This window comes from Nilaparvata lugens, chromosome 1 (assembly GCF_014356525.2).
Source record: "Nilaparvata lugens isolate BPH chromosome 1, ASM1435652v1, whole genome shotgun sequence".
NCBI classification, from domain to species: Eukaryota; Metazoa; Arthropoda; class Insecta; order Hemiptera; family Delphacidae; genus Nilaparvata; species Nilaparvata lugens.
The window spans coordinates 22,100,656-22,113,358 of record NC_052504.1 but is presented as its reverse complement, the minus strand read 5'-3'; the positions used below and the strand labels follow the sequence as shown (position 1 = coordinate 22,113,358).

Sequence of the window (12,703 nt, the reverse complement as noted above, 5' to 3'; positions counted from 1 at the left end):
ATTTTTATTTTTTCATTTTCAGTGAATACAATTACATATCATATCTATATATATAAAAGCGAAATGGCACTCACTCACTGACTGACTGACTCACTCACTCACTCGCATAACTAAAAATCTACCGGACCAAAAACGTTCAAATTTGGTAGGTATGTTCAGTTGGCCCTTTAGAGACGCACTAAGAAATCTTTTGGCAATATTCCAACTCTAAGGGTTGTTTTTAAGGGTTTAAAGTTCGTCTTTTAGCATGTATATTCTTTTTCTCCCAATCTCTTAATTATAATTGAAATTTCCATATCATATATTACTATAGAACTATAATCTAGATAGAGTACCTCTTCGAAACAGTTGTTAACTGGCAACTAAATTAATAACTTTGTCAGGTTGGCATTAAGTTGAGTTGACTTTGTTAGGTTGGCACCAAGTTGAAGATTTAAATGCATTTATCGCGGAAAAATAATTGATTGGGCACTGCTACTTCAATCCTGGGAATATTATATTACTAGCCGTCAGGCTCGCTTCGCTCGCCATATCCGTTTAGTCTGAACCCCCGACTGGATTGTCCTAACATATGATAAAAATGCTCAAATGAAAAATGCAGGCGAGCGAAGCGAGCCTGCTGATCTCATTCATGGACGATCCAGTCGGGGGTCCAGGGGGCGGAGCCCCCTGGCTAGACGTATATGGCGAGCGAAGCGAGCCTGACGGCTAGTAAATATATATGATCGGGTAAGAACAACAGACATGGCCCAAACTATTCAGTTCCCAAATTTTGATAATGAATAACATGTCCAAAAAACAATATTACGAGTGTTTGAGGCTCATGCATATAAGAAGGTTCTCAATATTCATCTTATAGGCAAGATGATCCCGTTCCTCGGCACGGGGACAGGCGAAAGTTGAAGGAAGCATTCTACACTTGTCTAGCTGCTCTCGCTATTCCTTAATTTTAAAATTGCAGCTCATCTATTTCCGTTTAAGTCGAGATGATTCATATGGGCCTTAGGACCGTTTGCACAGTGAAAGCTCAAACTGAACTGAATCAGCTAGTGGTTTAATCTCAAAATGAACCACAGTATAATAACGAGACTTAAAAAATGGGTTTAATCCTGTTTAAACTGGCACTGTGCAAACTACACTTAATTGGGTATAGAAATAGTAAGTTGTATCGTTACAAATTCACAGATAAGCCAAGCCTATCCCAGCAATATTTTACTCATAAAATTCAAAGGCACAAAATTACCCATCAAGAACTCATCATGCCGTGTTGAAAACCTGTCAACCGGGAGAATTATGTAAGGCTCGTATTACATTCCGCCCCCAGAGACCAACCATTGGTAGCCTAATGCAAAGTGCATTGGCACACAAGTGAAATACCAACCGGCTCACCGAAATCTGGTGGACGGCCACCAAAATATAGCTACCTAGCTATCCACTTCTGGCTCAATGTAATATGGGTTAATGAGTTATTCTCCAGACTTTTCTAGTCGTTAGTATGGATGAATGCACATTGAGTAAATGGATGCCTACGTTCACAAGTAGGAAAGGTACAGTAACTCAGAGAAAATGTAAGTAAACACATTGTAACATAAAATTGTTTATTGAATAACATCAATTAACACTGTGTACCACTCAGGCCATCCTTCACAGGTTTGGATAATAATTATTTCTCAAGAAATGATAATCTATTACATTTAATGGTAGTGGAATTAACGATAAATTGAAATGCTCAGCAGCTGAGTGATCACTACTTTTTCATTTTGTAGAAACGTTGATTTTTTAGAAAAGCATAATAATTTCAACAGTAATATTACATCAGCTCATGTACATCAACTAGAACTGAGTGAAATAAAAAAGGATGATAAGAGTAAAACACGAAGTACTGCTGCATAGCAATGTTCATGTAGTAACATTTAATTAATTAAGACTCTTTAGTGAACCTTTCTATATCTACGATGTGGACTTAGCTAGAGTTTCAGCCTTGGCTACAACTTCCTCGATGGGTCCAACCATGTAGAAAGCTACCTCAGGCAGGTGATCGTAGTCTCCGGCCAAGATCTTGGAGAATCCCTGAAAAATAACACAAATCCAGTTAGAGAAATTGAAAGTAAAATGCAAAGATCTCATTTCAAACCTATGTTGGCAATAATGATAAGTGATAGCGACTAAAAGTCAAATTCATTTCAACAACCTTTCAAGGTTTATGAGTACAGTACAAAGATTCAAGTAGTGAAAATCAAGTTGTTATTTGTCTACATCTAGAAAAACAGTAAAAATGGATATTAAAGTAACATAGTGATATTAAAGACCTTAAGATATTATTCATTTATTTAACAATTTGTACAAAATCAGTAATCATTAAAATGATAGTGGGAAAAGAAAAACAGACGAGGCCTTTAATACCCTTCTCTCAAATTTATATTAATTATCAGTTCAAAATAAGGTTATGGTCACTTTATACTTCCTCTCCACATCAATTTTTTCTGTCCAAAACATTTATGTACATGAAATATTTAGAACGATTAAATAAACAATGAAAATTTAATACAAAAAAATATTCAGTATTACAAATTAATTAATAATTACAGTATTGAATTAAGAAATTCATAATTCATTTATTGATTCAAGATACACACACATTTATTAATTTGAATGATTGAGGGAGGACCAACAGGCACAGCCCAATACGGTTCCTCCCCATGAATTCTATTCATAAAAAATCCTGGAAGATTTTATTTTTCGACTTTTATAAAATGTGTGTCCAATTTACTGAACAAATTTACGAGTATACTGTAGAAACAAGCACACTCGAATTATTGTTACTGATAAAGGTTTCTTATCAATGATGAATATTACCTTGATGGTCTCTTCGAGAGGCACCAGCTTGCCGGCATGTCCGGTGAAGACTTCAGCGACCTGGAATGGCTGAGACAGGAACCTCTGGATCTTACGTGCACGGGCAACAGTCAGCTTGTCCTCCTCAGACAATTCATCCATACCCAGGATGGCAATGATATCCTGCAGTGACTTGTAATCCTATAAAAAAAAATTGAAATAAACGTAAGATGATTAACAAAGAAAGAATTATTGAGAGACGCAGTGACTTGCAATCCTATAAAACAAAATATAAATAAACATAAGGTGATTAAGAAAGAAAGGATTATTGAGAGATGCCGTGACTTGTAATTTGTAATCCTATAAAACGAAATATAAATAAACGTAAGATGATTTACAAAGAAAGGAATATTGAGACGCCAATCTCGTAAAGTACAATTGTTGTAAACGGCATACTATTTATTGGATGTAGTATCGAAAAGTCATATTTCAAGTCGAATGTCACCTGAACAGTACATTATTGTTGTTTTATAGCTTGGCATCATGATGTCACAGATATTATTTATCAAATTGGAATTCTGTTTTTATTATCCTGTATTTGCCATCACTGAATAGATTCAAACATTTGAAACTAACAGTTCATGGTTCCAGACGGTTATGCAGTTCTCATGATTCATTTCATTGATAATTCAATGCCAAAATAACTATCAAACAAAAACATTGAATTTTCACGAAAATAGCCCTATAACAGTAGTTATTATAATAGTTAATTACATATATAATTATAATATATGTAATTAACTATTGTTGTATGTAATATATGTAACAACTACTGTTATAGTCTATGGCTTTTTGTTGGTGGAGAGTCCCTTGAAGGTAAGTTCCTTCTCACCAGATACATATTTTAACCGAAAATGGGCATCACGAATATAGTAATAATTGTCATATAACCATTTATTATAATGGTCGATTCGTGATGCCCATTTTCGGTTAAAATATGAATCTGGTGAGAAGGAACTTACCTTCAAGGGACTCTCCACCAACAAAAAGCCATAGACCTACAACATTATTATTAAGGGAAGTTCATTTGTAACAATAGATGTATGCTGCAATCCTTATAATTAATGAATAACGTAAACATTATTGTGAAAAAATTTCTTGACTAATTACAGTAGGCTATGTACCTGCAAGATCTTCTGGACACCTCTGGCAACGTTGTAGTGCTCGGCACCGATGACATTGGGGTCCATGATACGGCTGGTGGAGTCGAGGGGGTCGACAGCGGGGTAGATGCCCAACTCAGCGATGGCACGGGACAGCACAGTGGTGGCGTCCAAGTGGGCGAATGTGGTGGCGGGGGCAGGGTCAGTCAAGTCATCGGCCGGCACATAGATGGCCTGCACCGAGGTGATCGATCCCTTCTTGGTGGTGGTGATTCGCTCCTGCATGGTACCCATGTCAGTGGCCAGCGTTGGCTGGTAACCGACGGCCGAAGGGATACGACCGAGCAGGGCGGACACCTCTGAACCGGCCTGGGTGAAGCGGAAGATGTTGTCGATGAAGAGCAGCACGTCCTGGCCCTCCTGGTCGCGGAAGTACTCGGCGACAGTGAGACCGGTGAGGGCGACTCGGGCGCGGGCGCCGGGGGGCTCGTTCATCTGGCCGTACACAAGCGCCACCTTCGAAGTCTTGTCCTTGAGCGAGATCACACCCGACTCAATCATCTCGTGGTACAAGTCATTGCCCTCGCGGGTCCTCTCTCCCACTCCGGCGAACACTGAGTAACCTCCGTGAGCCTTGGCTACATTGTTGATCAGCTCCATAATCAATACAGTCTTGCCGACTCCAGCACCACCGAACAAACCTAAATTACACATTTCAATTCAGTTAATCTACTACAAATAATAAAGAACACAAATTAAAATGAATCACAATGCAAAAGCAAATACAATAAATTATTAATATTATTTTCATACAATTTGCAAAAATGTGGACAATCTAGTAAGATACTAAAGGCATTCGCCCAAATTGTTTAGATTGCATACTAAATAATAGAATAGCTAGATCAAACAAAATGCATACAATAGGTTATTTTTTCCAATTTGGAAAATCATGCATCATGTTATCGGGAAAATATTTTGGGTTTCCTTTCAAAATATTGTTTTCTTTCACACATATTGTCAGAGAGAGGACAAATTAAAGATGATACATTATTACTCTAGATTATGTATGCATGGTGTATTGAGTATAATTATACAGAGTGAAATGTTCATGAAATTTTACGGAGAGAGCTTGAGGTATTGAAATATCCATATTAGCTTAAAATCAACATCGGCTATTTTTTCAACTAATAATTATTTAGATTACCGTAATTGAGATTATTTGCATGGATATCAATTACACAATTATTTGTGGAAGTCTTTTTTACTTGTTTTAATATATCACTCACGTTGAGGAAATCGAATAATGTGGAAATATCACATGAATCAGGCCAACCATTGTATCATATTATTGAAGATTCTTACCAATCTTTCCTCCCTTGGCATAGGGAGCCAACAGGTCGACGACCTTGATTCCAGTGACGAGAATCTCCTGTTCGACACTCATGTCGACGAATTCGGGTGCATCGGCGTGAATGGCGGCGAACTTGTCCGTTGGAATGGGACCTCTCTCGTCGATTGGCTCACCTATCAAACAGCAAGCACATTCACTATTAAATCACAAACAATCAACCACTCTAAAGTAACAAGACAAGAGTTGAATTCAAGTATAAAGAATGCTATAACCATAGCAAATCAATTACTCAACTGATGCTGGCAGCAAAATACATCTTTACAAAAATCTTCCACAGGTATCACAATAATCACTAATATTTTCTCAGCGTTATTTTCAGTTGATGAATTTAATTTGAATTAATATTTTTTTCAATTATAGAAAACTACTCACATTGGTTAAGTAGTAGGGAGTAGAGTACTATTGTAAAAACCAGTGAGCAGAGATATATTAACCCTAAGACACACTGGGGAGTTTCACACCCCAGGGATTTTTTTTCTGTTCTGCAGTTGACAATATTGAACAGATGGGAATTTATGCCCAGTCTAAATTAGGTTTTTAGTATTTTCAACTACTCTCCACCACTTCCAGTCAGTAATAGCATTCTACAAGGTCACCAGCTCATCTTGTTCTTCGTTTGGGGTGTCTAACACCCCAGAGCGTCTTCTACGTAGGACTTTTATCAAACACTTTTATTACAAAGATTTACTTTTATTGTCACTACAAATGTGGTATGGGATGATGGATGGATCAGATTGGAATAAATGCTATGATTCTCTACAACTTGAGATTCAAAACAATAAAATGAAGAGATGTGAGTTTTTGATGAAGTTGTCATTGGCAATGATCAAGCCATTCGTTCAAACCGGATTAGGAGCTCCAACACTTAGGCGGAACATAGGTACTTCTAAAATTAGTATAACTATTGATAAGCAGTGCTTTACTTTTGATTTCTGTATGCACTTGGAACAAAAATGATTAAGAAATGATGAAGTATGGTCTAAGTACTTGTTTTTTTTCATATTTTTCAAAAATGCAAAATTAAATTGGGGTGTTCAACACCCCAGTGTGTCTACTGTGTTAGCATAAAGTAAGTGTCTCTGTAAAGAAATTCTTTTTGAATACCATTAAAATAAAAAAAGATCTAATTACCGATGACATTGATGATTCTTCCAAGAGTTTCAACTCCGACCGGGATCCTGATGGGGTAGCCAGTGTCGTTCACTTCTTGTCCTCTGACCAGACCTTCGGTACCATCCATAGCGATCGTTCGTACTGTGTTCTCTCCTAAAAATCATACAAAATGCCTTGTTGCAGTGATTTGCTGTTGCTCGTAAATTTAGAAACAATATGATGTGGATAGAATGAGAGCATGCAATACACATCTTAATTTACAACGCAATTTTCCTACTGGTCTTGTATTATTACAATATTGTCATTAATTATACTATTTCTAAATACTGTAAGTTAATTTCTGATAAATGAATTCAAGTTATTTTTTTGTATTTATATTCAGTATATTCATATTCGGTATTTATATTCACAAGTACTCCCTCATAAGAATAAATGTCTCCCAAATTTCAATAAATAACATAGTTCAAAATAATGTAAGACTTTACTAAGCCGGCTGGGTTGGTCTAGTGGTATCGAGCTTTACAAACTTTGGTCTACTAGCACCGCCTGGTTCGAGGGTTCCCGCCGATGGCATGTCGATTGATCATCTCATCAATTACCCACCCACAAGAAAAAACTCACTTATGCATCATCCGAAATAAAACAATTTACTCTTAACATTAAAGCCAATTTCCAGTTCAAAACATAATTATACTCAAGATGATTAAGAATCCAGAAAATACTAGGTTTAAATATGAGAAAAAGATCCAAAAAAATATTGGGCCTGAATAAGAAACGTTTCAGTATCAGAAAGGATTCAGAAACTGAGCAGACAGTGATTTTTGAAAAGGGAAACCAATATTTTATATTGTAATGTTTTTTTCAAATAACATTTCATATGTTCCAATTTGACCATATTTATTGTGAATTATTACATCTATTTCTGTTTTTGAAGAACATGAAATAATAAGGAATTTAAAATGAATTCAAGTAGCCTACTTTTAAATTTTGAAAACATGATTATGAATGATGATATTAGCTTACGATTGGATTCAAGCAGGCTACTTTTCAATTGAAAAATATGATCATGAATTTATATAATAAAATATTGGAAGAGTAGGTCCTATTAACTTGGAGAAAAGAAAGCATATTACGAAGATATCGCATGGTATAGGGGTGTTTATGTTTTTAATTTCAATATCAACTCAAGCCGTAAGTAGTTAGGCTAACTAAAGCCCTAGCAGTTCTTTTTCATGAAGCTATGTGATACTGGTAGTTATACTCATACTGTACAGTTGTTAAACTCTCAAAAGGCCAAAACAGTAATACTAGACTGCAGTCGACAGTAATAGGCTTGAGATAAAAAATCGGTTCGAAATTTGGAACATAAACTCCCTATACCATGGAATATCTTCTTATGATATGTTTCCTACATGGTATTACATATTTTGCAAGTGTAGTGTATGACTGAACTGACCAAGATGCTGAGCGACCTCGAGCACGAGACGAGGCGACCTGTTCTGGACCTCGAGGGAGTTGAGGATGGGGGGCAGGTCATCATCGAACTGCACGTCGACGACGGCACCGATCACCGCCACGATTCTGCCCTTGCTGCCTTTGCCGGCCGCCGGCTTTGCCTGCGCTGCCGTGGCATAAGCTGACCAACAACACAACACATGTTACAGGTGTTTGCAATTCAATCAACTTCACAAACCTCACTCATCATTAGTATTACTAGATTGATACTAGTCTAATGTTATTAGATTTGATTATATTAATGTTATTAGTTAATACAGTTTTCATTATAAGCTGAATGTGAGTCGGAACAGGCAATAGTCTAATACCGGTTTGGAAGAAGAAGATTGATACTGAAATAAGTGTTCTCAATTGATGGCTATAGTGTGGTCCACGAAATAATGGCAGTGGAGAAAGATAGGAAAAACATCGTTGCCGATTTTCTGCCTTGCTACTGCCTTCTATGGAGTATAGCTGATATCGGTACACCTGAAGTAATATTAACTGTTCATTATTGTTTAAAATTATCAAATATGTTTATTCGGCAAGAAAAATATATTTTAATGATTGAAAAATAAATTTTCATAATTGAGATTGAATATTTTGTTAATTATTTATATTTCTACATTGTTACGAAACAATCTGGCAACGTTGCGGAGCTAGAAAAGAATAGAACTATTTGCTTTGTCGAATGATAGGCAAGGATGGCAACAATGTTAATCAAATACAGCCATTATAACATGAACCTCACTATAGGACAAAAATACATTCGATTAACTTCACACACCTCACTCACCATTATTGGAAATTTATACTAAAATAAATGATTGAAATTGATGGCTGGTACAAAACGTACTTGAATCGATCATTTATCCAGGCTAACTGTTTACTTAGAATTATAAGCTATAGCGTTAAGCAAAAGATAGATTATATCTGATTTGAATAGTTAGGACAAATATACATGAATTTATTATGAAAAACTGAAGTATGAGTAATGTTTGCCTTGAATAAATGGCTGAGTCAAGCATACATTGAAAAACAATAAAACTATTCAGACTAATTGAAATAGAGGGATTGTTTAGCCTATGGTGTAAATCAAAGGAAGGGTTGGTACAAAATACATTCAAGTACTATTGACTATCTGAAAAATGGGAAAAGTACACTTTGAATAATTATTGGATATGACAGAAATGCATAGAAAAATACTTTATTAGCTAATACAAAATGTTCCACAAAAAGGCAACTCATTACCAGTATTTTGTTTCTACTTTCTAATTTTCAAAATAGAAATTGATAAACAAAAATTATTTTTGGTCCAATTTGAAATTCAACAAAGGAAATTATTTCATGAATGGAATAATATCCAAAATCATCCACTGAAAATGGTTGAACTTATATTCTGCTGCTTGAGTTTTAGTTGAGAACCTAATAAGTTGTAGCAATTATTGATTGTGACTTATTTTATTGACATTATTTTATTCAGTACGGTATTGATGTCAACCCTTATATCACGTTTATCTACATTGAGTGGATAGTTTTTTTCTTTTAAATCATTGTATAAGTTAAGTCTAGGTAGATAATTGAATTTTGGTTGACGACTAGCTAGTGCTCTTGTTCTATCTACCTTCATACCTTTATCAATCTCGGCATTATATACGCTTGGGTCCAGAGCAGGGAATAGAGGACCTTTGGGTACGAGTGGTCCCTTGGGTCCTTGAGCTTCGGCTGACCCAGGGGATCCACTAAGTTCCCCCATGGACATGGCAACGGGAGAAGCAGGATCAGAGGATGCAGCAGCGGAAGAAGCAGGATGAGAGGATGCAGCACCAGGAATGTTAGGATCAGAGGATGCAGGATCGGTGTCTGATTTTTGCAGATGACAAGGTACAGGAGGTGGGTCTTCGGAGCATATTGTACCCTCTCTCCATTCTCCAGGTAATGTGGAGCACACTTCATTTTCTTTACAATCTTTCTCTTCTATTACAATACAAATCAAACCGACATATTCTTTGAACAAAATTTTGTAACATAATTTTAATTACCAATTCATGAAAAACTACTGTTAAATCAAGTATATATGAAATTCCATCATAATCAACTGGGCTTTGGTTTTCAAAACTGCAATCTACATAAAAGTACTACACAAAAAATAATACCGTACTTCTAAAATAGAAGTATTAAAATCAACATTTCTGTTCAATTTTCAAAATTGAAAACATACCATAATCAATTGGGCTTTGGTTTTCAAAACTGTAATATACATAAAAGTACTACACAGAAAAATAATACTTCTCAAATAGAAATATTAAATCAACATTTCTGTTCAATTTTCAAAATTGAAAACATATAGGCCTAGTTAAATACGGTTACAAGCTTGCCATATAAAATGCTGTTTGATTTTGCATATCATGATGATAATTTCATCTAAAAAAACTTGGATATTGTGGCATGAAATTAATAAAAATTGTTCATGTTTTGAAGTCTGGTCATAATTTACTACAGACAAATAAATAATTTCCCACATAATTTATTGGCTCAAAATGGTTAAAAGATGATTCAATTTCAAGTTACATAGAATTGTACTTATCAAACAAATTTTAATGTTGGTACTACAATGATTGATTGATGATTTGAACAAACTACAGATCAAGTTTATCTCGTACCTTCGCCGCATTTTTCACTACATAACACCATATCATCAGATTCTTTGCTTTGAATAGGTTCACAGCTATCTGCTTTGGCTGGATCTTCAGAAATAGGGGTTTCTTTTGGTTTGGAAGGATCTTCAGGGTTATCTTTCTCTCTCAAGGCAAGAGATAGATGTGGCAGCTTGTTTCTGCTTGTCATATGAACTGGATCACAGGTGGGAGAGGAAATGAAAAGAATAGGGCGAAATGGTAATAGGAAATATATTAAAAGAATATATATATATATATACAGAATGTATTATATACAGAAATGTATTGGAATATTGATTCAAAATCTACAATTATCATACACCTCCAAAATGTAAAGCACTACATTACAAAAAATATAAACTTTGTGGAGCTAGCAAAACATTGCCAATTTTTTCTAGAAGTAATCTAGTTATAGTCAATTCAAACACACATTATATTACAAAACAATAATTTATTGCTTCATCTTCAACGACTGGATGATCCTAAAGTAGAATCTAAACTCAAGAAGGATGTGAATCTGCAATTTTATCTAGCTTTCAATAGAAAGGGTCAAGATAATGTTGAAGGTCAGGTTAGTCATGTTCGAGTTTCTATGTCAAGAAAAATAAAATTATTATTGTGAGATCACATAAAAACACATCTAAATAAAATTATAGAGTTGGATGCTGTATTGAATAGAATCAATTTTAATTTGAGCTAATCAATTGCTTCTTAATTTTACTACCTAGGTACTGTACTTCTATAATATAGGTATGGACCTATATTTGATTATATTGCGATTTCAACTAACTAAACCAAACAAATTTTAAAATACGACAAAACATAAAGACTTATTAATAATGCAGGTTAATATTAGTTTTGAAATATACTAGGCCTAGGCCTAGTAGGCAAGTAAACAAGTTGAGTAAGTTAATAACCTAGATGGACAGTAGAATAAAACAGAAAATAAAAAGTATCAAGATAATTTATCTACAAATATTAAATACATTGATTATTGAAAATGTGTAAACTATATTATAATAACTTTTATTAGTTCCTGCAAATACTTCATACGGTTCATTTCAAGTGATAAGGTTACTGTACGCCAATCATCAAAATATATTTAAACAGAACAAATTCAGCAAATGTAATAATTAAATCTCATGCAAAAAGAGAACTTATCCCACAAACCATGAAAATTTCAAATAACATAGGCTACTGAGCTTTTCTCCATTGCAAGATTAGCTCGGCTCTTGCCGAGTCGGTCACCGCTGAAAGTCAATGAGGTCAATTGCTCTAAATGTTGACAATTGCCCTAAGACAATAAAAAGGATATTCTAAATAAAAAAATCAAACTTTATAACATGTTATGAGTTATTAATCAAGCACAAATTAATAAAATATAGTGAATTGATGACCCATTACCCTTGAGAATGGGTGCAGGCAGGCAGGTACTATTAAGTATGGGAAATTGGACAAAACTTCAAGAAATTAATACTCACATGTAGCTGAAAGTGAACCAACAATCTTGATGGCTTCATTGCTTAATACTTGAGGGTTTACTGCTGGTTTTACAGCCCTTAAAGCCCCAGAGGCAGCCCTTGTTAACGCGTTCAACATCATGGCCGAAAGACAAGACGAACTCCAAAAACCCAACTCTGCCAAATGGGAGACGAAAACTAGTCACGTGACCCTACTCTTAGAGCAATACGCATGTGTAGTATTGAGATAGGAATAGATTTTATAAAATTGTTCTATTGAATTGAGTTTTTATGAAAATAAAATGAGAAAAACAAAATAAGCTTACTAGAATAATGATATAAAAATAGAAATATTGATAGATAGTATTTTAATCATCAGCCGACTATGTATGCAATAATGCAATAACCAATTCTCATCTTTCGTCTATATAGTGTCGTTTTTCCAGTCTTAAATTTCAAAAGAATAATTTAAAAAACTTCAAAAAATACTAGTAAGATCATAATATCATTTGCTTTTCAAAAATATCTAAATTCTATTCTATTTGATCA

The 12,703-nt window shown here is 34.8% G+C and overlaps 1 protein-coding gene across 2 annotated transcripts; it reads right to left on the bottom strand.

Moving 5' to 3' along the window:
* Positions 1–1,579: 1,579 nt before the first annotated feature.
* On the bottom strand, positions 1,580–12,585 carry LOC111044729 (ATP synthase subunit beta, mitochondrial). Of its 2 annotated transcripts, XM_039422126.1 has the most exons (9): positions 12,176–12,561; positions 10,680–10,868; positions 9,649–9,993; positions 7,979–8,158; positions 6,541–6,675; positions 5,361–5,522; positions 4,020–4,699; positions 2,857–3,036; positions 1,580–2,070 (listed from the first exon to the last, which is right to left on the bottom strand). In XM_039422126.1, the coding sequence occupies exons 1-9, from the start codon at positions 12,294–12,296 to the stop codon at positions 1,951–1,953; spliced, it is 2,112 nt and encodes a 703-aa protein (XP_039278060.1). In that variant the 5' UTR covers positions 12,297–12,561; the 3' UTR covers positions 1,580–1,950. The 2 variants fall into 2 exon arrangements, with proteins under 2 accessions (XP_039278060.1, XP_022185635.1); XM_022329943.2 differs by lacking the exons at positions 9,649–9,993; positions 10,680–10,868 and having other exon boundaries at positions 12,176–12,585.
* Positions 12,586–12,703: the final 118 nt, after the last annotated feature.

Bases quoted from the DNA above. Each gene is read 5' to 3' on its own strand.
- LOC111044729 (XM_039422126.1), bottom strand. From the start codon at position 12,296: ATGATGTTGAACGCGTTAACAAGGGCTGCCTCTGGGGCTTTAAGGGCT. The intron at 9,994-10,679 runs GTACGAGATAAA...GTATTGTAATAG, and splicing joins TAGTGAAAAATGCGGCGAAG to AAGAGAAAGATTGTAAAGAA. The intron at 4,700-5,360 runs GTAAGAATCTTC...TGTGTAATTTAG, and splicing joins TGCCAAGGGAGGAAAGATTG to GTTTGTTCGGTGGTGCTGGA.